The 25,862-nt window shown below is 37.7% G+C and overlaps 1 protein-coding gene and 1 long non-coding RNA gene across 4 annotated transcripts in view; one reads left to right on the top strand and one right to left on the bottom strand.

The window, feature by feature from the left end:
- Positions 1-668: 668 nt before the first annotated feature.
- Positions 669-1,862, bottom strand: LOC138019640 (uncharacterized). Its single transcript, XR_011126199.1, has 3 exons — positions 1,588-1,862; positions 968-1,114; positions 669-860 (listed from the first exon to the last, which is right to left on the bottom strand). It is a non-coding gene; the product is annotated as an uncharacterized lncRNA (long non-coding RNA).
- Positions 1,863-5,552: 3,690 nt separating this feature from the next.
- Positions 5,553-25,862, top strand: part of LOC138019641 (C-Maf-inducing protein-like) — a 53,441-nt gene continuing 33,131 nt past the window's right edge. The window contains exons 1-2 of one of the 3 annotated variants that reach the window (XM_068866493.1): positions 5,553-5,657; positions 17,962-18,228. In XM_068866493.1, coding sequence (XP_068722594.1) covers positions 5,568-5,657; positions 17,962-18,228 — 357 coding nt within the window. In that variant the 5' untranslated portion in view covers positions 5,553-5,567. Of the gene's footprint in view, positions 5,658-9,632; positions 9,788-17,040; positions 17,360-17,961; positions 18,229-25,862 lie in introns of those variants that run through there. The other 2 variants (XM_068866494.1, XM_068866495.1) reach the window with 2 other exon arrangements.

A 25,862-nucleotide genomic window follows, 5' to 3' on the forward strand; every position in this document is an offset into this window, starting at 1 on the left:
CAAAAGGAAAAAAGCGGGGTAACATAAAAGGTTTTTACTCCTAGTTTGGTGGTGATTTGTTTTTTGTTTTTGGTGGTGATATTTTTAAACCGCTTCTTATGCAACCGAGAGAAATTTAAACTTTATGACGTTCGCGCTAATTGTTTGTGCGCAACGTTACTGCGCAGGTAACAAGACCGTAATATGTCACGCATTACTATACTTTCCAGCATTAGTGAAGCTGAGATTTTAAAACCTTTGCAAAAACCGTGGACGATAAATCTTGCAGAGCGCATCCTGCAGAACAGGCGGATTTGCGGGGCCAGCGCGATTCCCGAGTGCGCGCGCGAAGGACGAGCGCGAGCGCGAAGCGTTGGATCACAGCGTTGGATCAGAGAAGATCGTGATCAGTCAAAATTGATTAAGACATATTTATGAAAGTCAAGTAGACTTCTGCACGACTGATATTCGCGTTGTTTTATCAGTCGTGCACTAGTCTCTTAGACTTTCATAAATATTTTTCAAGCATTAGTGGAAATAACATGGCGACAAAAACGCCGGGGAAAAAATTCCAGACCGGCAAAATAATGGCACATTTATTTCCGAATCATCATGAAACGTGAAAGAGAAATGAGCGTGAGGGTGAAAAAGCTCTGGAAAAAATAGCTGATTGAGTAGTGGCTGAAAGTTTGGAAAACTCAAGGATGAACTATTGCGTAAATTTAATGGGGCTGTTTTTTTCAAATGTTTTTATTAGCCTAGGAACTTACAGCTGAACTTAACTTTAAAATGAGTGCATGTTATTGAAATTGTTTTCCTTTACTTTCGTGAAAATAGAGCACAATTGTACTTTCGTCCTCGTCCGCTTGAATAGTCCGGACCTGCGAGAAAACAGTCAGGGATTAAATTTAAAAAAACCACACTCCAGAAAATGAGCATGACGGCAATGGAGAGAACCAAATGAAGATGATGTCTGCTTGAAACTTACCTTTCATCATCCCTTCAAAATCCCCAAGGGATCCTGTCTTGGGTTCCAGTCGTTCCCCGACATGTCACGCAAAAACGTGACAATCGAAATTTTCCAAGAGCTTTGCATCATCACATCGATTTTACTCGTTTAGATCATCAGTGACCCCTATTTTTTTAATCATGAATCATTTTCTTTACTTACTATCTACAAAATATGATAACATAAAAAATTCCCACCGTCACAATCTTTTTTAAAAAGATCCGGAAGTGGTTGCAACGGGTAGAGCTTACGGAAACGCTCGTCGACGATGAACTCTATTGTTTACGACATCCCTAGCGGCATGCAATTATCTAAAAATCCCACTCCTAAAAATCTATGCACGGAAACCTCCACTCTAACAGTTTATTTTTATGCTACACCGCGGTTTTGCCCAAAACTCAAGGTATAGAGTATTTGAGCATTGTGCTAAAACATGGTAGATTTTAATTTGCGGTTCACACGAACTCTCCGAAGTTGAATAAATTTTGTAGAACTGTCGGTTTGTTGTTGTGCGACAAGTGACGAAAGCTTGATGCTTCCAAAAGAATCTTAACGCACAATTTCACATGTTAAAAGATTTGTATTAGACAATTTATTACCTTAATGTGCTCTCCTGTTTTGATTAAACAGCTTTCACTTCATTTCCTGCTGTTCGTGTTCCCCCTAGCTGACCAGCTCAGATGCACGATCCCCGAACTCAAGACAACAACCGGAAATATTATGTAAAAACCTCGGACTGAACTTAGCATTTCATCATATGTTTTACAAATACAGAAATTTTGACAACTGCCAGTCACGAAGTGAGCTTCTCTTCAATATCTCAATTGTTGGGTGACAGAACAAATGTATTCGCACCGGGAGGTGTAGGGGATGACCTTCCCGAAAATGCAGCTGAAAGAACTACCGTAAATGGTTTGAACCCTGGAGTCATATCATGATTAAGTAAAGTACGATCGTCCGGGTGAGTGTAGTCCTGAAAAGGACTGTTTGAGATGACATTGACTGACGTTTCGTCAGTAACAACAATAAAATCAAGGTGACACACGCTAACACCATCCCGGTGTGGCCAACACATCACGCATGCGCACAACCATTTCACCCGGTCAATTAGTAGCCATGGACAGCTTTTTTTTTTTTTCGAGAAAAACACAAACTCCTTTATTCACAAGATAAAGAAACTCCTATTTACAATCATCATAAGAAAAAAATAGAGTACAAACTCGAAAAAGGTCTCTCTAGGGAAAACAAACACAAATTTCACTTGGAAGGCACAGGACTCGGGCGGGTTTTCCTGCGAGCAGGCGGAACCTCGCATTCTGACATTTTAGCTGGAGCTCGCTTCATAGGTTTCTTGCCGGTTTGTAGTTGCACACAAATCTTACGCTGAACTTGAAACAAAACAAGCCATATACTGATGGGAATCAACGGACAAACCATTCTTCTCTATCACATGAGAAACAGTCAGTAACTCGACGCGGGGAGTCGCCTAGAGCAGAAAGAAGATATGAATCAATCTTATCACAATGAGCAACAACTGAAGACCTCAGTTGAAACGGGAACCGAAGACGGAGCAACTGAGGTAACAGGTTCACTATCAAAAGTAACAGCAGACGATGCAGGGACAGCAGGAACAGAAGAAGGAACCTCAGGCGATGCAGGAACGGAGGCGGAAGACGGCGGAGTAGAAACAGCAGACACAAGAGCAGGAGACACGGGGGCTGAAGACGGCGAAGTGGACGAGCGAGAGGACCACCAACAAGAACTTCTGTGCCCCGGATGAACAGAGCCCCAGGCCTGCCTACACTACCTAGCCAAATGAACACAGAACACTGAGGGGGCTGACCAGCATATCACGCACGACAAAGAAAACCATGAGCACTAAACAAAATACGGCACTTCATTGTCCAAGGCTATCTTCACAACAGGGTTGCCATTGTAGAGCGCTGGAAAGCCATCGAACGTACTACGGTTAACAGAAAGGTCTTCCCCAAAAGAACTAAAGAAACTGGAGATACTGCTGCAGGAAGATCCGAAGATGGAGGGAGCGAACTTTCGCATCTGCTTGTGAAACACGAATAGGCGTTTCACCGAAAGACAAGCCACCCTGAATCACAGTCCACAGTCCTTAAAAGTCAAGCGAACAAGACCACCACGCAAGAACTGAACAGCCACGAGCTTTTCTTGGTCAACAGCCTCCAGCAACTGTGGTAAGACAACCGTCGAACCAAAATAACGGTAACTCTCCTCAGGGAAGTACGCCAACAGACTATTAGGACACGAGGGGAACGACATGGCGCACGCTCAGTTTAGGGTTGGGTCCACGGCGTCCCCTCCCGGCAGGTACTTAGGAAAGGACCCATAAAATAAACAAGTAAGCCAATAAGTTACAATTACACAGCTGTTTCGGCGTTTTTGGGCCTTATCAGCATGGCATAGCTAACATACCAGACGGGTGCTTTTAGCACCCCTTGAAGTGGCAGCTTCACATGCCATACATGTGGTAAGCTGGGTTGGGAATAGCAAAACTGTTCTCCCACGGCAATCGTGTGGGAAGGTGGATCACCTTGAGAGATCGGTGTGTCACGTAATTAAAAACAACATGGCTGCTAATTGACCGGGTGAAATGGTTGTGCGCATGCGTAATGTGCTGGCCACACCGGGTTGGTGTTAGCGTGTGTCATCTTGCTTTTATTATTGTCAGGTTAGTTTTTGTTGCGTTAGGTTCTGTACGGTAAGTATTGCGTGTAACGAAGTCGTAGTTGTAGTCGTTCTTACTGAAAACGTTGTCTAAGTACTTTTATATATAATAACCCAAGTTATTCTCGCATTTTGATTGGTTCTTGCCTATGATCTATTAGAGGACAGACGCACGATTGACGTCACCGTCAGCTTTTATGCGAATAAAGTTTAATTCTTTATTATATAAAACAAATAGATTCCATGTTGCCGTGTGTCTGTTAAGTAATAGATCACAGAAGACGTCAAAATGTGGTAACAACATCAGTGACACACTCAGCTATCGTCTCGTGTGTCACTTTTTTAATCTTACCACATTTTGATGTCATCTGTGATCTAGAGACGCACGGCAACATGGAATCCGATGTTTGTCTGCTAAGCTGTCATGTGAGTCACAAACCAGTAGGGCGCGTCTCGTTAAGCGGACTACACTCACCTGGACGATCGTAATTTACCGTGAATTATGAAAGAACTACAGCAGTTACAATGTTTTTTATTATACTTCTTCCAAAGATTTTGCAATTACCTCATTAAAATCCGCGTGTTTTTCAAATCGTAAAGCACCCCACAAGTCCACTTTCCCCGAATATTTCTGGGCAATCGGTACAATAAATTCATCGAATGCCTGCTAGATTTGTGCAGGCGAGTTTCTGATTGGCGGAGATTCAGTAACAATCGGCTCACCTGACGCGTCCAGCCGAGATTTCGGGAGTGAGCGCTGGCTCATTTCCTGGAACAGTGGCTGGTAATCGAGCCTATTTGGCACCCAAGCCGGTGCTTTAAATGAATGGTTCTTATCTTACTTGCAGAAAAATACAAAGACGAACACGGGAAATTCAAACTGATTCGTTTTTTCAGAGATGTAGAATACTACATTTGGTGCGGCCTCAAGACTCTTCCTTCCTGTCCAAAGCTTTGTGTTATAATGGGCTCCTGGTTTAATCTATATTAACGATATCCAACTTGAAGAGAGTTTTAACAAGCTTAAATGTTCTTTATTTGCTCAGATACAGTTGAAAATTTGATGTCACACCTGAAGCACACATTTTTAATACAGTACCTGATAGGCTTACATTGCCGAAATCTTTGTTTTTCACAACACTGAATTTCTTAATCCCTGTCCTAACTTAAAAACTGTTCGTAATACTCCAGCTGTAGGATACTTTGCTCTTACTGCTCATACTATACAACCTCAACATGATGTTCCATGGAATAATTACGAAGTATTTGAAATAGTGGAAAGTCCTATGTCGTTGTTTCTTGAACTCTCTAAAGGCCGTCCCAACAATGAGTCTGGCACCTTCTCAAAGTAAATCATAACTTATAAAAAATGAATACTGAATAAATAAATAAATAAATAAATAAACATATATATTCAGTCACTGTCATGGTGAAGGCATTATATTTTAGAAACGGCTTTAATCAAGTTTGAACGTTTGAAAGAGAGATGTTTTATAAAAGCTTATAAAGACACAGTTCTTTGTATATTTGAACAAATATCCCTTCTGCCGTTTTGTCAGCCTTACTGACAAACTTCTCTTTCCATTGTCATACTGAATCGCCCATTCACAATTTTGGTCCACTTACCAAATCCCGGCTGAAGAGTTCCGCCTGCAGCTGGTACACACTTCAAATACGACTCACTTCCGCTCAGTATACGTGCGTAGACTGTATTGTTACTTTCTAGAGCTTTATTGGGCAGTTTTATTGTGACGAGGTTGAAAAAGGTATACTTACTTTTGACGGGAATTCATCTTGCTTTGGTAGGGTTCTTCTATGCTCTTTTCAGCCCGGGATACATTTATGCGTTTTTACATCAAGATTTGTTAAGTGGCCAGTCAATATGAATTTAAAGCGTCGTTTGAAAGCATTTTTCTCTCCGCCTTTATGTTTTTGGCGAAGATCAAGACAACGAAGACAGAAAATCATAGAGGTTAGACAAGACTGTTATTTTCCTTGTATTTCGCTCTTACTGAAGTAAACGCTTATTTGTTGATAACTATGGAAGAAATACTCATCGATCTTGCTCTGAGGGAAAATTAATAAAAATTTAAGGTAAATAATCGACAATTTATATTTTTATAACCTTATGATATGCATCGCAATAAATCGGTCAATAACGCCTTTTTTCCTTGAGCTCTGTCGGAGATTCTGTTTATTCGGCGGCGTTAATTAACAGCAAAGAAAATTAACCCTTAATTGATGGTCAAGTTTCACCAAACGTTAATATTTGTTTATTCAATGTTATAGGTTCAATGTAGTTCAAACATGCATCGAGATTAAAGTTTAGAACCTCTTGAACGCCTGATATAGACATCGCATCTAGCATGATGTACGTAGTCGATCGACACTGAGAAATCATCATTTTCAAGTTAAGAGTGTTACAAATGTAACTCATGAGTTTCATCAATAATAGATTAACATGATGAGTTAAGGCGAGAGGACGCGCCCTCTCTTAGAAAAGAACGCCTGATCGCAAGTTAATAACAGTTCTTCCAAGCAATCATAAAATCGAACGGACAGGTGTCAGGTGAAGGATTCCTTGTGGCTGCAATTTCTGAAAAAAAAACATAAATTTTTAACCTTTGAAAGGGCGTTTGGGGTTCTGAAATAGGCCTTTTTTAGTGGAAGTTGTCAAAGATGTTGTCCTATCCTGTTATTTTCAAATGATTTAAGCACGCTATAGGTAAATAAATGAGCTAAAAAGGCAAAATTGCATTTATTTAAATTCACTGCCAAGTTCGATTTGATTTTGTTCAAGTTTTTGTCCTGAAGGCATTCCAAATGATTGTTTTTTCACCCGGTGGAGGCAAATAGCTAGATGCAGATGTTAATTTGTTTAAAGTTCTGTTTCTGCCGACTGAGCTTTTTGATTTGTTTGGTCTTCGCTCATGTTAGAATTTGCACCACTGAGAGACTTTAAAGAAGGCCAGCTGAAGAATATTATTTGTCGACTTTCTTTCCTTGTCTTACTGTATTCCTGACTTGTTTGTCCCCAATAAAACCGACAAAAAGAGTATAAGACCAGCGGTCTAAGACCGTCTCAGTGACCAATCAAATTGCAAACAGATGTAGTGGCAATTAAAGTCCTCAGAAAAACGAAACTCCTTCAGTTTTTTAATTACTTTGATTTTTGCGTAACTTAAAGAACCTTTTTGTGGCTCATTGAGGAGTGTTTTACCAATGAACAAAGACAACATTTAAGTAGGGAAGACGGTTTTCTCGATTACAGAGTGGTCGTTGACCTACAAAACGAGAAAAAAGGCACGCATAGCGCATAGCGAACATGTGGGATGTACCTTGGATCGAGCATGAAATGGAGGCTAATGCGGGCCAATCAGTGGTGCCCATGCCAATAGACCTTTTTTCAGATACGGCGGCCATTTTGATCTCTATTCTTTCAAATAGCTATTATGGGATGCTCAGGGGCCAAATACATATTAATTTGCCCACTGCGCATCCCATAATGTCTTTCGAAACAATCAAAATGGCCGCTGTATCTGCAAAAATGTATATTATTTCTCCCGCATTAGACTCCATTTCATGCTAGATTCAGTCTTAACTGGCCAATTGCGAAAGGAACCTGCAAAAATCCCAACCCATTCTATACCTTGAATTAACGATCATCGTTAATTTGGAAGAATGAAAGCTTGATATGGATTATGGGAAATGGGCATATATTTTTTAAAAGATAACCGAAGTGTATGGACGTAGGACTCGATCCTGGGAATGTTCATTACATACATACATACATATCTTTATTTGGTTGAGCAGGTTAATAAAAGAGCAGCCAAAGGCTGATGTGGACCTGCTGTATACTAATTACTATTTTAAAATGAATTAGATAAAATCAATAGATATGCATGTAATGATTTGAAATAAAACGAGTAGAAAACTAATTAAAATGCGAGAGACTAAAGTATACATACGGTACAAGTCCTAAGACTAATTAGAAAGTTAAAAGATCTAACCTGATTACAGAAAATTGTATAAAGCTAAAAATAGATATACATAATGTATTTATGTGCAATTGTTGGTGCCTTAAAAGAGAAATTATTTATATCCTTAGAAAATCGCCTCAACATTTGTTTAAAACTGTCCTTATTAGTACTTTGATTAAACTTAACAATGCGATTGAGAAAGGTCCAGATGACGGGATCCCTATATTAGACTGTTTCTTTACAAATTTCATACTTAGTCCTGGGATCTTGAATTGGATGCCATTGCGAAAGGAAAGGAAAGGAAAGGAACTTTATTTAAGTGTCTAGTCGTTCTAGCGCTGGAGCGCTAATTGGGGACACTGTAAACTGAAATTAACAATGAAAGTAGCTGCTAGCAATGAAAGTAGCTGCTAACAATGAAAGTAGCTGCTAGCTGCTCAAGAACAATATTTTAAACGATATTTGATTCTAATGCTGTGTTATCAAACGGCAACAAACAATCATTACACACTGCAAAGGTCGCTTTCCAAACTTCATGACAAAGCTAAACATTTTAAAATCCAAGTTTAGGCTTACATTATTAATGTAGGTTAGGCCTAATAATTCTCCAGCAGCAATATTCTTTGGCATACTTAAATAAATGTTTTTTTGAGAAAGCAGGGTCTTGATCTCCAGTGGTGAAGCGGAAAGAAGCGGTTCCTAAAAAGTAGAAGCCCCAATCCACGGATATGATCTTTTTTTTAATTTCCTTATTTTCTCTGCTACCACAAGTCCTGGGACACAGTGTCCTAAATTAACGATAATAGTAAGTTTAAAGCAAATTAAGAATGACCATAATCGTGAATTTAGAGAAGAAATCATTTTCAAAAATCCAGGGTCTTCAACGGGTTTCGAACTCACGACCGCAAGACTGCTCTGCACTTGATCTGCCATCTGAGCTTTCAAAGCAGCTGGGAACTGTTTACTTGTAAGTTCTCATTCTATCTCGTAATAGGTGAATGTATGATAGAAAGAATTCAATATATGGAGTTTTCTTGTATTTGAGTAGTTGCGAAAGAAACAAGGGTGTGTGTGCATGTGTGTGGTTGTGTCACGGTCGAGTATTTTAGCAATCTTTTAACCAATGAAGCTTGATCAGCTGATCATTCGTTGATTTGTGACACAAGGCATTTAAACGTAGAAAATCGAGCGAAATTTTACATTAAAAAGGACAAAAATTTGTCACTCAGATATGCTGTCATGTTTAGTAAAGATATCGTAGTTCAGTTACGTCAGATATAAACTTTAAAAAAAAAGAAAATAAAGCTCTTCAAAACATAAAATATATTTAAAAGTCATGTTAATACCTTCAACGAACTCGTGAGTTACAAAGTCATCAGATCCACCAGTAATAAACGATGATATACAGATGATGCTGACAACACTCGATTGTGCAATGCAAATTTGCAGCGGTTAAGCCAGTAAAGGAAAAAGTTTAGGGGTTGTTACGAAAGCTAATACCTCCTTGTTGTCTTAAATGTGTAACAGCCTTAAATTAGCATTTTTTCCACGAATATTTGCATATGTAATAGAGATACTATATATTTTTTCATTTTACTGACATTTTGCCGGGTCTTATTTCTTTTTTTCTCTTTGTAACAATCAAATGAATTTGTGTGCTGTTAGGAAATTGGTCGTGCATATGAAAACCTTGATTTTAAGCCTGATATATGCTTATTACACTGATGGATTCGGATTCGAATCTTGATATGCGTGTTCAATGATTTATCTTGATATTAATACCAAACGAGGCCCGAAGGCAATAATCCTTGAAACACTTTCCCGTCTGGACGATTACCAAGGAGTGCGTCATAATACGAACTCGGCCATCAGTCAATATACTTCAACTTCCGAATCACGTTATTCCAACAGATGACGTAAATCAGTCTGCCCAACCACAGGAAAGCAGCACGAGCTGGGAGCAGCACGAGCTGGGATCGGGCTTTGACAATGACAACATTACTGATTCAGTTTGTTCTGAATTTTATTTCCAATTCTAACCTTCCTAACCATGACAAAGTCAACAGATGCTTGAAACTGCTGCCATTGATTTCAGTGGGATTTTATGAAAGTTAAACGAAAGGTAGGGAAGTTTGTCTCGTTCCTGTGTTTTGACTCAAAAGATTGTGTCAAGGTGATGAAGTTCATCAATCATTCAGGCTGGCAGAGAAACTGGAGTAATAACAAGACAGAATCCCTTTGTCATCCGACAAACTGTTGTTGAATTAACTAGAGGAAAAGCTTTATATAGCTCACAGTAGAAGGAGGAAACCAAGACGAATTATTCTCTTAGGTCAGTGCGCCATCGATTATAGCCTTTTTTTGAAAATTTTACTTGAGTTGGAAAATTTTTCAGCTGTCTATATATAAGAGACAATTGCTTAAAAATTTCAGATAATTGCGAGGATCGCTTTCTTTCATCTAAAACCCGCACTTAAAATTTAAATTTCTTTCATTGCACTTGGCAATGAACAATGTTAGGCACAAGTTAACAAAATTAGACGCTCCAGGAGTGTAAACTGGGTTGCCTGGGGTACGTGTCACGTACGCGTACAGAAGACATTGGGTTGGGTGTTATTGGACTGCAGCGTTCCAGTTAATTTTTTCAAGTGGGGTTCATGTAGACCATTTTTTTGAGGTTTTTTACTTTTTGAAGCTCTGGTAATAAATTAAGTTCAAAGATAACAAAAAACGCTCTTGAGTAAAACTCACTAGTTTCTTCTTTAAGTTAAATAGTCTGCAAAAAAACTAACTGCAAATTGCTCTGACGGACGTTTTCCTGCATGTCATGCATGTCTTGCAGTTGAACTAAGCAAACGTTTGCTCCACACACTAAGGAAGGACTGAAATGTTGTTTCCGCTTCATAATTCGTCTTCTTTTCAACCTAATCTGATGCCAGATCAAACGTTTTTTGGCTTTTTGACTTTGTTAAACCCATATCCCACCAGAAAAAGATACCAGAGAATTTACCATTAGGTTTCAGTGTTGTACATAACATCACAGTTAGTAAAATATTAGAAATACAGCTCACTTTGATATTCGACGGCGAAAGATACAATTGTTGTCGAAGTCCATTACTCGTCGCTAATAAGATTCCAGATATTCATTTTTCAGCGCTTGTGTTGTTATTAGCCTGTGTACAGCCGCCCACTCTCCGCAAAAAAAATCGAAGGGGAGCGTCTGTGATTTACCGTTGATAATCGTGTTCAATACCACGTGATTGGTTATTACCGATCGATCATTACATCATTGAAACAATGAGTTTCGATTGGCTTTTATTTTTATTTCTCCACATCAACACCGTGAGAACCGTGAGAACCACCATGAGAACTTTTACGATGAGTTCGCGTACTTTGCGCACGGTAAAATATACGAATAAAAATCTTTTGATGGTCAAAGAGGTTTTTCTTTTAAAGCACGAGCGGAATTTTTATCTATGGAGTGTAAAGTGGAAATCGATTCTACGTACATTTGCAGGAATTGTTGTCAGCGCTAAAGAAACGAACACGCTCCTGACGAATCTTCACGAGGTAAATATATATAACTTCAAAAGATTGTCCACTCGAAAACGTCTCCCGCTATCCCTTACCAGTCAATGTAATCCCAACGCCTTGCTCGGACCAGCCTAGCCATTCTCAAGAACAATCTACAAAGCGTGTTGCCCTGGAAGATTTGAGATGTGGACATATCGAGGAAAATAACAGCTCATCGGCAGCGATCTGTGCTGCTCTGAAGATCAGAGCCATACCCGGTGGGAAGATTTGCAAATACATCCTTTCCTGTAAAGAGTGCTTCTATCCTATAAAGCCAAGGTATCTTAAAACTATCGGAGACCCGCTTCAATGCACTTTTAAAATCTACCTCATTGACCACCATTTTGAGAATTTAGCTCCAAAGAAATATGACCCACGCAAAATTATTCCGGAACACAATTGCTAACGGTAAATCACAGACGCTCCTTTCCGATTTTTTTTTTTTTGCGGAGAGTGGGGCGGCTGTACACAGGGTAGTTGTTATCGAATTGACGTTCCATTCTTGAGCTCCATGAGGGCATATTTTGTTTAAAGATCCTCGAAAACACCATTCGCGTTACATCGACTTCGCCCCCATTGCATGCTTTTACTGTGTCCACTGGATAAAATCTACCCAAATTAATCTACGCATTTCTACTACCCCCTGAAACCTACCAACGATGCGCACAGAAGACTCTAGGCACAAAGACAATACTTAGCAGGGGAGTAACAGGAAAGACCTATTGCACAACTTTTCCATTTTCCCGACACGGAAAAAGAATAAAACGGAGAAATTCAAGTCCTTTTCTGACTGGATTGCCTATAAGCAACCACTAATAAAAACATAAATCCAAATCAAAGTGAAATCATTCGAGTAATTTAAATGTCGCAGCCTCGGCTGAAGCTATTCAAGGATTTACGTTCAAAAACGCCCATTACAACGTTATTTTTAGTATTTATCGAGTTGTAGTAGCTTATTAATACATGTTATATAGAGATGACAAGCGTTGAGCATTTGTTCCTAAAGATTGTACTGTTTAGGAATGTTCTAAAGCATTCGGGAAATTAAAATAACACAGAATTCTGGTGGATTTTGGTGTCACTGTTTCATTTATCTCACTAATCTACAGAAATGGTCAAATTAGCACGTCGAATATTTCGCATGCCCTGTGTTTACAGCGGCTTATATGTATTTTAATATTTTTATATTGATACTCGCCTCACGGCCGATCACGTTTCAGAATATATTCTACTATCGTAAAACATTTCTTTGCCAGTTAGATCGCACAAATTAACACAAAGAGAGATCCGCATCGGAGATATTGACGTCACAAAAGGATTTTTTGTATTAGTGCTATGTTTTGTAATCAGAGGTGTCTCCTGCACTGCAGTATGGATGTATCCACATAAAGACATTAGCTCTACTTTACGAGTTTGCTCACCGAACGCATACCGTATTTACTCCATTAAACGGCGCAGATGGAAGCAAAAGTACCACTTAACACCACACCCAATCAGAAGAATGCGGCGTTTATTCGAGGATTGTAAGAAAAAAAAAACAAGCAGTACACGTTACAACTCGGTAATCTAAACCAGCCTTGGAAATTTAGTTTCCTGTATGAAGATGTTTTTAAGTTCAAAGTGGCCATACTTTGCAGCTCATTCTTCAAAATTTTCCCAATGTGCACTAAGTAGCGTTGTTAGGCCAAGAATTTTGCAGGTATAACTAGGCCGACCTTTGAATATGGAACTTTAAACATGTTTCTGTTTAATAATATTTCCATAAGGTCGCAATAGTAGCAAGTATGATAAATACTGTAGGAAACAGACAACTTTTTTGAAAGACATGCTTATGCCATCATCAGTTTAATGAGTTCCTAAGTGAACAGTTATAAAGTCTACGGATAGATGAAAAAAAATTGTTACAACATGACGTAATACAAAAGCGGGTACTAATTACAGCGTGACATCAAACATCAAGGTGTAAACTAAAACGTGGGAAAAGTGTTGTAACGCTGCAATTGTTTGTTGAGTTCGGGTTTGATAAAAAAGCCGGAACACTAATGATGACAATGATACACGTTATTTTAAATTCCCTTTTGTCGGCTATTATTCCAAAATAGCGAAACTTAAAATCCGACAACTCACTAAGCGCTTTTGCAAATTAAAAACATGTTTAGTGTTAAAGATCGTACTCCTGTTGCTCTAAAATCCATGGTAGTTCACCAATTTTCTTGTGCGGGTTGTAATTCCCGTTATACTGGCGAAACTAGTCGCCACTTTTCTACCAGGATAAAGGAACACACGGAAAGCGATAAAAACTCGCAAATTTTTAAGCACTTCAACACATCCCCTTTATGTAAGAACAAATACTCCCCTTCGTGCTTTAGTGGTCTTTAGTATTCTGGGTTCTGCCAGCAATTCAATTGATTTAAAACTCAAAGAAGCTTTTTATATAAATAAGATCAAACCTGAACTTAACAAACAATTGCAGCATTACAACACTTTTCTCACGTTTTAGTTTACACCTTGATGTTTGCTGTCACGCTGTAATTAGTACCCGCTTTTGTATTACGTCATGTTGTAATAATTTTTTCATCTACCCGTAGACTTTATAACAGTTCACACTTAGGAACTCATTAAACTGATGATGGCATAAGCATGCCGGAACATGTCTTTCAAAAAAGTTGTCTGTTTCCTCAGTATAAGGATTTGTATTACATTCCCCAGAGCCTCGAGGTGATGCCTTTTGTTTAGGACTGAATTATACATGTATATCGAAATTGTTGTAAGTAATTTAAGAAACATGATTTTGAAATAAAAAACGCTGCATCGGAGAGGCTCAAAATTCAATCTACTCCGCGGCGTTTAATCGAGTATGATACGGTAATGCTATTTACAAATTGACTTCAAAAGGTAAAACAACTTGTTAAACTTTGATAAATCTCTATTTTTAAGCCTTTTATTAGCTTTGATATCGAGCCAGTTATTAGCCAACCATCAAAAACTCATAAGTGGCAAAAGCGCTATTAATCCCATACCGTCTTCAGTTACAAATTTCAAAATTTCACTGAAAGCATCATTGTTCGGTGATAAGCCGGTATATCGCGTTAAAAGAATGCTCATTATATAATGCATTTTCAATATACTTTGTTTGCGGCTGACTGATTTGAAAACGTTAACCTTATCATTGCTAATGAGGCAAAAATGAAACAAAGATTCCGCTATGTCATATCAACGTGATTATTAACATCATTCAATGCGAAGAAAAATCGCTCTGGTAAAAACAAAAGGTTTGCTTGAAGCCGAGAACAGAACACTGTAGTGAAATAACCACTGACAAACGTGGCCAAGGTGAAGCGAACTAGAACTGTGGGTCAATCTAACTAAGGATTCTGGAGATGTGTCACCAACTCGAAGACTGGTCAATATTGGTTTTCTAAGTGAGTTTTTTCAAGAATTCTGTCAATGGCCATGATAATACTACTGTACCGGAAAGGTTTGAAATTTGAGGTGATTGGCCTTGTTCTAGAAAAAGGTAAATTCATCTTTTTTATATCATGACACGTTCTTTTTTTACTCGGTAAGTTTGTCGCCGTCCTTGCGACCAAGAGGGCTCTGGGGGCGAGAATGAACGGCTTCCTCAGGAGCTAAAGGCTCCTGCCACACATCTTATTCCAAAATGGCCTCCATTTAGATATTCTTTTGTTTTTATTGAAATTAGACCTTGATGCCTCGTTCAAGGAAAAATATTCTTTTGAATTTTCAGCTCAAGAACGAGGCATTAAGGGCTAATTTGAATAAAAACAAAAGAATATTTAAATGACGGCCATTTTGGAATAAGGTCTATGAGGTACTAAGCGTTTGATTACCACTTTGGGGGTGGGGAGGGGGGGCACTACAGAGGGAGGAAAGGGAGTTCAAGCTGCTGCTCCGAGCCTGATCTCCTCAGTTTTAATCGTACTGCTTATTAACGATTTCTACGCTGCATAAAATTGACGACTTAAAAAGAAATGCAGGACAATAAAGAGAAGTCTCCTGCATGATATCTATATTATTTCCTCACTTGGAGGATTTGCTTGGCGGAGATTGGCGGAGATTTGAGTCTCGAAACAAAATGAATTTTCGTAGCATTTTAAGTTTTTACCACAGTTATTTAGCAGCCCTGGGCAATATCCAACTGTTGGAAGTTACGTTTGACATATAGCAGGTTTTTGTCATTCGACAATTTATTTCTATTTCAAAGGAAGAAATACGTAAAATACGTAAGTGGAGCAAGCGAGTGGATAGAAAACTCAACCGGTTTAGGCCGCTAAACTACAATGGTATCGATAACTAAATTGCAGGGGCACCCAACGAATCTGTTCCTCACATTATCTGTTCCCCAGAGGAATCTTGCTGGCTGACAAAAATACAGGTGTTTCGATGGGCTGGCTGGGAAGTTTTGTTATTGATAGAGGTTTTGCCTGGGAATTACTTACTTTTTCTAGCATTTCAATCCGAGCTGGCTGTAGAAACTCTGAAGACTGAGGACGACTAAAAAACAGAAAAAAAAAAGAACCCCTTCCCTCTCCCAGAGAGTAGTCACAAACACACGACGGCTGGTCAGAGTGATTGCGCTTGCGGAGAAATCTTGTTTTGTCCCGGTTTTGTCGCATTTTTTCGGTCGTTTTGGATCGAGGGATTTGAAAGCGCGCAGAATATTCCTGGCTCGGAAATAAATTTGACCAGCTGGCTGGGAAACCAACCAATTTTATCTAGCTGGCTGGGAAATTTCTTGTGTGTCTTGCTGGGAAAAAGGAACAGATAATGTTTTCCCAGCAACACTGAAAAACACCTGAAAATGCCTTAATAACATTTATTTTCATTAACTGGGGTATAATAATACATTTTACAACAACTTGGTCGTTGGGTGCCCCTGAAACTGCTTCTTGTGCTAATATTTTATGAATGGTGAGCTTACCTGCTGTCATTTGACCTCATTTCATACAGCGGTATTCAGCACTTTACTCATTTTACCAGCGAAAAATCGTATTGAAATTTTCACCCACGTTTTACTCTGGTGACGAAAAAAAACTTACAAGCTATGACGAACACTTAGATGAACTCATCAGATTTGAATATTCATTAGGATTTGCCAGAAGTCCATAAATTATGGACTTCTGGATTTGGCCACTATGGAAAAAACTTTGTAACAAGAAAAAGAATTAGCTTCACCATTCTTACATAAACCTTTATTTCTTTCCTTTAAATAAAAACGCAAACTAACAATGCTGGAGAAGCCATAGAAATTAGCGAACTCAGACTTATCCTCAGTTTAAGACGAAATCCGGCGAAAGCCACTGTACGTAAGCCTAAGAACCATCCAGTGAAGCATAAATGATATCTTGGACTCAATTGGGGTTAAAATTTGGTAATAAACTGGTTGTTTTGCTGAAATGTCGCATCCATCTTCCTCGGAATATTCTTTAAAAAAGTTTTATACATCGTCATCTAGCCATGCAGGACGGACCCAGTTTGTCTGAGCAGGCATTACTTTTAAATAAACAACAAGAAGCAAGCTTAATTTACTCAATAGATGATATCATAGCAAAAAATGAACAGTTGCCATCTTGATCCGTGTCGTATGAAAAAAATTATCTGGTAATATTTAAGGCTTTGTTTATTAGGCTGACAAAAAGACAAGCACCTGTTCCAAGAAGTCAATATGCTAATGACCTTAGTGTTTTGCGAGAAAGTTGGGCAATGAGACTAAGCCAGCTGCTTTAAAACAGATCATTTTTTCCTTCGGTGCTTTAAATATTATTATCGAAGTATTGGTTTACCGCTGAGTTTAGTTCAGTTTGCGACAGGCCGGTGTGCATCATTAGGCTTCTGCTCTAAGTAGATCACTTTTCCACGAGCAAATCTTTTGGCACTTATAGCAAAAAGAAAAAAGTCTTTTACTTTCTTGAAAAACAGGGTTTTAAAACTGGAAGACGTTTGACACCAAAAATATAATCGATTTGGAGACATCTGGCTACTGGCCGGTTTATTTCCATACGAATGTTTGCTCTGGAATATACTTCACTTCTTACACTCAATGTTCTTTGGCCGCTGTTTTCATAACATTTAAGAAGATTTTTAACGCTTCTAAAGTAAGGTATGTAAAAGCTTCTTTTTTCAGCTTGGTGGAAAGTCTCATTCAACAAATCATTCTGGCTTTTGTGATGACAATTTAAACTCCTCTTTTATCGTCTTAAAAAATTGCTCAATCTATCAGCTTATTTGGTTGGACATACATTTCAACGACAAACGTTGAAAGCATTGAAAGGAAAGTAAACTCCAGAGCATTTGATCAGCCTTTTATAGTTATTTTATTTGTGTGTATTCTATTTTTTCTCAATCCAGGTTTGCGACTTATATTTGCATACGGTTCCTGATAGACACAATGGGTGATGTTCCCTGGGATTTTCATAGCATCTATGAATTGCTTGTCCCTTTTGACGCCGTAACCAGTAAGCCGGGTAAACACTTCAGCTCACGTTTTGTATTTTCACAAAGGAAACTGTTCAAAGAAAAAATTAAATTTATCGAGCAAAAAAAAAAAAACCTTCAAGGCAAAGGCGATTAGAAGCCAATCAACCAAAGTGCCGTGACGTCATAGGGTTCTCCCATCGAACCGCTTGCAAAGATGTTTACACTGCCTGCATTGCGTTCAGTTCGGTTTTTGTTGAAAGTCTTTGCTGTTTTTCTCTTTCCTAGTCGGTGAACCTTCTGTCAGACGCCTTGGCAATAAACACTGCCATGGCAGTGGCAATAGGGAACGGAGGAACACAGCGACCCCAAAGACCTCAACGATGTAGTTCAGGCGGTGGACCCAAATTCAAACTTATCCACGAAGGCGACATCCAAGTTTGTCGTTTGAACCACAGCAGGACTTTAATCAGTAAAGTGTTGAGTTCCAAATTTTTGAGAAGATGGGAAGCACATCACATTTATCTGGGAGATTTCCAGCTGTATTCCTCCTCGGTAAGATTTAAACTTAGTGGCAGTATTTTTGCGCACATCTTTTCGCGTATGGTTCCATGATGTCCGCCATTTTCTTACTTTATGTCGGAATTGGTGATCACGTTCTCTATGTCTGTCTTTGTTATGAAGGAGTACAAAGCCAGCATCGAAACAGGAATGTGTCATGAACGAACATCTATAAATATACTCGTATCCCTCATAGATCGGAGAAACCTTTTGTATCATTGCTATCGATGTCGAATACAGAACGAAGTGGAGGGCTTAGTCAAAAATTTCACTTAGAGGGCAGGTTTTTTCTTTTTTCATTTTTAACTTGGAAACACAGATTAAGATAAGTCCCCACCGAGAAACGATCTGCAATAGTGTGGATCTTGTACAAATAGAGCGCCATAATTTAGCGATCGAGGATCGCTCGTATTCCTCATAAATTTTAAACTTAAGCTTAAGCTTACATGTTACTGTGAAAGTCAACTTATTAATCCAGGGATGTTATTGTGGAGATCTATTTAATTAACGCTATCAAAACGCAAAAGGAGCTTTTTTGTGGAATTTACAAAACAATTATTATGCTTTTTGTAGGTGGAAATTTCAAGGGTTTTTGTCTAGCTTCAACGAATTAAAAGCGATCAGTAGGTCGCTTTTCCCTTTCATTCCATATGCAGCCTCTTAGCGTTTACTTAATATAAAAATATTTGTAAAAGTTCGTCCATACGATTATTTTTTATTTTTTTTTATTCTTAAAGTTTAGACTAAGATGCAGCTTTTTTTCACGATGGCATCCTTTTCGGGGATCAAAATCCCAGATCACAAGAAACGTAACGACATAGAAATCGAAAAACATGGCGCTCGTACAACATTGTGCTGTAAACACAAAATATGTGTTAAAATTTTGGTACTCTCGAGCGTTTTTGATGCAATGCGACTTTACTTCAGCTTGATTTATCCTGTGGAAAGTAGTGGGATTTAACTGAATTCTATCAGATTGAGCAACTTTTGCCATGTAAGGCTTTTCAAAATTTATATAACCTTATAAATTTTGAGTTATTGCATAACAAGGGGAAAATCAGGAAGGACTCTAAACGTATAAAAGCTGGAGTAACTATTATAACTTCCCTGCTAAACATAATTTGAGTGCATTCTTTCCACATTCACTTTCCCAGCATCTTATAATAATTTAGAGCTTTCTTTGTTCTGCCATCCTAAAGTACCTTAATTTTTAAAGAACAGTGTTTCCTATAATAATTTAACTCAAGTGAAGTTCATATATGATCCATTTCATCTATCATTTCATCATTAATAATTTAACTCTTTCCTTGATCACCCATGTTTTTGGGGGTGTTGGGGTGTGTGTTAATTATACCATAAACCGCAAACATTCAATCTTGCTGAAATAATGACCTGTTTGCAAAGGCGGGTAAATGTATTTTCCTCTGGCTTATTATTTGAGAAATTGCATTTCTAGAAATTAACCCATTTGGAAAAAAGCTGTCATGCAACTGGTCATCTTGTTTAGTACTTCCTTATCACTGTTTTGCGAGGTTTCATGGGCTTACCTTGCTATTAAATGATTTCTTGATATTGAAAACAGCAACATTTTGCCCATAGTTGAAAACCTAAGGAATATATTGATGCAAACTCAGCTTTGTCCATGTTGTCATTAAAAAAACATAGCGTTTTTAACAGTGCATCAGGCGAGCCCAAAGGCTGGTTTATGACATCTTAATTAAAACATAACAAAAAATTCCCCCTTTGAAATTTCTTGGACCATGCAGAATGCAATGACAAGCAGTTAAAAAAAATGTTTCAATGGTATGAAACTGAGTTTTGACTGCTCTGCTCTTTAAATTGCATACCCCATAAAATTTTGTCAAGTCAATATTTGGTTTACAATTATTGTACATGAATATTGTTTGTTAGTCTGAACTTGAAAAATATAATTAAGGATAAATTCCCTGAGGCCTTCACATTATTGTGAAAATTGTATTGTGTTTTTTAGGACAATGGAATTATTATTTTCATATTCTTACTTTCATTTGGTATTAATTTTTGTATCCATCCATCTTTATTGACATAATTATCAAGTTTGGTTATGAAATTGATAGTAAAATTGTAGTATTAGCAAGCACAATTTATTGAGCAGGTCCAATCCTTTTTTCATGTTGTTTTAGATAAATTTGCAATATGATTTTGCATCAAGTATCACAGCAGTTTTGTATTTAAGTTTAAAAGTTTTGATTTGCATGCAACTGCAAGCCATTAATTGTTGTGGGATTTAGGATCCTTGGTGGACTTTTATTTTGAGGGGGTTTCTAACAGCCATCAGAATCAATCAATAGGAAGGCCTCTCCAAAATTATAAGCTCAAATTATTCTGAGTTGGGTTCCATTGAACTTAATCGAGTAGTGCTATTTTAATACTATTTTATCTATATTTTAAAGTTGTTATTTTGAAACAAAAAATAAGGTTAAAATAGCACTGCATTGAGAAAAATTATTGCAATAAAATAGGTACAAAATATATGAAAAATTGCCTCCGAATAGCTTCAAAATAGTGTGAATGAATGTGAAAATAGGTTTAAAATAGAAAATAAGTTTTGAAATAATTAAGCTAAATATCTCTATTTTAATTAAAGCTGTTTGAAACAAAAATAGTACTGCATTGCGAAAAATTATTGCAATAAAATAGGAGAAAGTATGCTTAAAATAGGTATAAAATAGATGAAAAAGTGCCTCCAAATAGCTTGAATACCGTGAATGAATGTGAAAATAGGTTTAAAATAGAAAATAAGCTTTGAAATAAGCTATGAACAGTGATCGAGACAGCCAACAATACATGTAGGTTTGAAATAGCATTAAAATAGCTTTAGAATGGCAATAATGCAAGTACAAAATAGGTTTCAAATACGTGTTTAAACCAATGTTGATGAAATGCATTAAATCAGCCTTTTGAGAGCGCAACAACTTCCACTAGCTCGTTTTGGAGTGTTTCTTTGTGAACTTTTTTGCATCCAACCAATTACACCATAGCTAACAGTTGATTTTGAAGACACGATGGACATTTAGGTAAGAAAACAATTATTTTGTTTCAGACAATTCACCCCTTGAACATTGTGGCTTGGGGCTATATTTGCTACCAGGGTCCAAAGCACAGATCCACTAACTTTGGTTTAATAACTGATTGAATTTAAGGGATGGCTTATGTTTAAAGTTCTAAAGTGATAGCTTTCCTGTAAGGTCAAGGGACACTGTCAAAGAGGGAACAAATTGTGTTACAGTCCACGAGGCCTGGTCGCAAAACCTACGCATCACACAATTGATGTGGCAAATTTTTTGATATTTTACAAGAAAAGCCAACAGATATTAGGGTATCTGTCAATATTTATGGGGAAAGCTTATGACTATCCTTAACTTAAGGAGACTAGAGAACGATCAAACAGACACTTTTAACTTAAATCACGCTTTGTCTGGCGATTCCACTGATTGGGCATCTTTCGTCTCTCAGAGCAAAATACCCGCAGTAAAAGTCGTCTTTGATTGAAACCATGAAGGTACAAGAAGGCAACGGGACACAAAACATAGTTAATGTATGCAGTTTTAATCGATCTACTGAAAACAAGTTTTTCATTTAACGTTTATCACGAAATTATGTTCTAAACTTCTACGCGCGGACACAGGTGTGAAATCGCAAGTTTCGGTCAGCTGTGATTTACATTTACACACCGGGAATGCTTTCATTCCATGCAATTAAAATGTATACAAAATGCTTTCCTACCTTATTGCAATCCAGGAAAATTGAAAGGCTGGAAAATTGACCAGTAACAGACTTGAGAAAAGCGAAGTTTCCTGTTTCCTTCTTGATCATGTGACGACCTCGTGTGACATTGACCCCATTGACCCCCAGGGGTTCCCCATTGACCAGTAAAATCGTCTGGCGTTAGACAGAGTAAAATACTAATTCTGGCCAGTTTCGGCCGGTTTGGACGTCAAAGGGTTAAAACCTACCTCCAGAAATAGGATACATTTGAAAGCTATTTTATTTGTATGAAGTATTAGAGAATTTACATGTAACCCCAAAAATAAGGATACGATAGTCTATTTTAAAGCTATTTTGCATTAATTTTGGTAATTGTAGTTTTTAGTATGCTTGTTCATCAAGCATGATAAAATATGAATAAAATAGTCTATTTTAAAGCTATTTTGCATTAATTTTGCGTCGCAGTCATGTGATCTGAGCTGCAGTGTGAGTCATGGAGAATCTCATTTCAAACATAGGGATAAAATTTTAAAGCTGTTTTGTTTAAGTATTGAAGATCGAGCCTCCATCAGTAAGACTGAGGCAACCTATTTTATGGCTATTTGCAAAATAAAATGGAAAACAGTGATTTTTTGCCTATTTTACAAACCAACGATTCCACAAAATAGGATTAAAAATAGTCTATTTTACGGGCTATTTTGTGATTAGGTATATAATAAAACAGGGATAAAAAAGACCACTGCTTGTAAAATAGGGTTTAAATAGAAGTAAAACAGCAATAAAATAGATGGTCTATTTTCCTTATCAAAGAAAAATTATAGCAATAAAATAGAACTCAACAAAATTAAAATAGGATTAAAATAGGTATGAGCAATAAAATAGGTATAAAATACAAATAAAATAGAGAAGTTTTTGTAAGGGTGATCAATAATGTTTTTGCGCCTATATGGAGTTCTCACATAATTACACCATACTCACTATTGCATCACATTTTCCCACATAATAGTAATACACTTGCCAGTGTGTCATTAAATTGGTAATTTATTGTTCTAGCATTTGGCTTACAAGTGCTTTTTCCTACTGGCTGAAGAACAAATAAAGGGCAAAATAAATTTTCTCACACACGTTTGGTTGAAGGGTTGTTACTTGTGAGTTACATGGTTCATTCAAGATTCATTTGCCATTTGTTGCCACCTGTCAATATTTAATCTGGGTTTTTGGCTTAATCATATTTTTTATTTTTTCTTCCTGATGGCAGAGGAATTAAATGGAAATCATACTTTATACCTAGCCGACCCCTCTTCGCCCACTTATTTCATGACTGTGTTTTGTTCCAGTTTAGCAGTATAGTTTCTTCAAGTGGTTACCATTATGCAGTCAGTATAGAGCTCTTCTCAGGTTTCAGTTTTTTTTCTGGCGCATTAACTTATAATTCTTATCATGTCACACGTATGGTTTTAATGTTAATGGTTAGGCTCTGTGGTTTGGCTTAGCATAGCTCCAAAGTTGCTTTATAAATTAGTGTCATAAAGAAATGCATTTTTCCTATCCTTTGTAAGCCCTGACAATCCTGTCTCTTGTGAGCCACACAATTCCTCTACTGACCAACCTCAGGTCTGACAGAACAAGGTTCCCAGTCGAGAGTAAATAAAGTTATTTGACATTTACTAAGATCACCAAAAATGTCAAAGGATTTGTTGTGGAGATATTTAAGAATGGAGAAAAACCTCACACAAAGAGACCTAGCACAAGAGTAAAGGATTGAGGGAAAGCTTTTGTATAAGTAGACCAAAAATTCTAAAATATTCTAAAATAATGCCAGCCTTTAATGGAAATAACCCATTATTTTTGTGTAGAAGAAAATGTGCCTTTAATTTTCTTTTTGTTCAGACACATTGAAAATTTGATTGAACGTATTTAGCAGTAATTCTGTTAGGATCCTACCAAACTGAGACCTGCAGTATTACCAGTAATTCATAATGAAGTAAGTACCTGTTGAATGGCTACTGGGGGCATTCTCAATCAAGATATACATGAATCAATATCTGATTAATGACTTGCATGACTTTGACAGTTTATTTGACTTAAATAAACCCAAACACTAAGCTGTTGAAACTGGGCATGCTTGCAAAGAGTGAAAAGGTAAAAATTTATTTCGGGAGTTGCATACCTCGATGGATTTTGATTGTCTGGGTGAAAATACCGGTAGTCCTGAAAAGGACTGTTGGCAGTGACTGATGTTTCAACAAAGTGAGCGGAAGTAATCTTCCGAGTCAAATGATGGTTGGAAATTCAAATGAACATAGTGATGCTCTGGTCTGTGTTGTGATTGGTAGTGGGAAAAGCAATGTGATTGGTTGGGAGGATGTTGAGTGGTGATTGGTGTGTTACAATTTGGTAAGTGAAGGTCACAGTAGATGTAGGTTTGTAAACTGAGAGGAAAAAGTTGTGTGTAGTTAAGGTTTTTTTGTTAAGTACAAATGTAATCATTTTTAAGGTACATGTACAGGTAGATGTTGGCAATAGTTTAATTAATGTAGTTTGTTCTAAGTTTGAATGCCAGTTTTCAAGTGTAATAGTTCATACAGTCGGTTAAGCATGTAGCAGAGTCCCAGTCAATAGAGTGTTTGTTCAGACAGTTCTTGAATAGTGTTCAGCAAAGCTTTATTTGAGATCACCATTCTTAGTCGCTCTTTTGTGTTCTGTAAGTCGTGACTGTGTTTAGGTTCCTGCTGGTTTCACGAATTTAAGTGGTTTGGCAATCGCAGCACTGCTCCCTGTCTGTCTTTGGGGTCATCTTTGTATTTGACATTCGTTAGTAAGCATCGTAAAGTTGTTATAGGTTTTTGAGCAAGGCTTGTAAGGTTGTAGTATGTGTGCAGTAGTTTTTGATGTCTCTGTTATATAAGGTATTGTCACTGTGGTAACAATTGAGGTGGTAGGAGTGTTGTCATTTTGTCTGGTTTATGTTCTATGTTTGATGAAATTGGTGAGCACTGTACTACAGTTGTTCTTCCTCAAAGCACTGTTGAAGTACATTGTACTTGGTTTTGTTAGCTAAACTGTCGTTTGAGTCACAAAGTATTTGTGCTTGCCTCTTAAAGGTTTGCATAGTGGTCACCTTGTTTGTAATGGGGTGTTAAGGTGTTTGGTCTAGTAAGTCTGTTTGGGTGTGTTGGTTTTCTGTAAACAGTCTTACGTAAGCAGTTATTGTTGTGCGTAACCAAGCAATCTAGAAAGGCTGTTTTACCATTTTCTTCAATCTCTTTGGTGAACTGTTTGTCAGTGTTTTGTTTGTTAAGGTGCTTGCGGAATTCTTCAATTCCGTCTTTGTGTACTGCCGTGATACAGTGTAGTATGGTCAACGTAATGTAGCCAGAAGGGTAGTGTGTGCTTGCATGTTACTAGGGCCTGTTCCTCGATGTTTTGCATGACTATTTGCGCCACAACAACTCAAACGGGTGATTCCACAGCTGTCGGGTGTAGTTTTTTTGTAGTGTTTTCCTTTGAATTGAAAGTGAGTTGACATTAGGCACAGGTGTAGCTAGTAAGTTTAAGTCATCTGTGGGTAGTGGTGGTTTTATGATGGCAGTCTTGGTGCAGGCACTTCCAGTTGACGAGTGAAATTGTCTGGTGTTAGACAGAGTAAAATCTGTCAAGTCTCACTCCCAGGGGTCAGTGGGTTAACTGATACCACATGCAGTAAGTTATGTAAGGTGTGTAACTCTAAATGTGAAGATGCGACCATTTTGAATTATTTCTTAGGGCTGCTTGTTTTCTCACTATCATAAAGTTACAATTAACTGTGTAAGCACTGTCAGCATTAATAAAGAGTTCTGTCATTTGGATGTGTGTATGCAAGCTGGCAATAAGAAGGAGTT

This window comes from Montipora capricornis, chromosome 10, assembly GCF_036669925.1.
Source record: "Montipora capricornis isolate CH-2021 chromosome 10, ASM3666992v2, whole genome shotgun sequence".
In the NCBI taxonomy this organism is placed as follows: Eukaryota; Metazoa; Cnidaria; class Anthozoa; order Scleractinia; family Acroporidae; genus Montipora; species Montipora capricornis.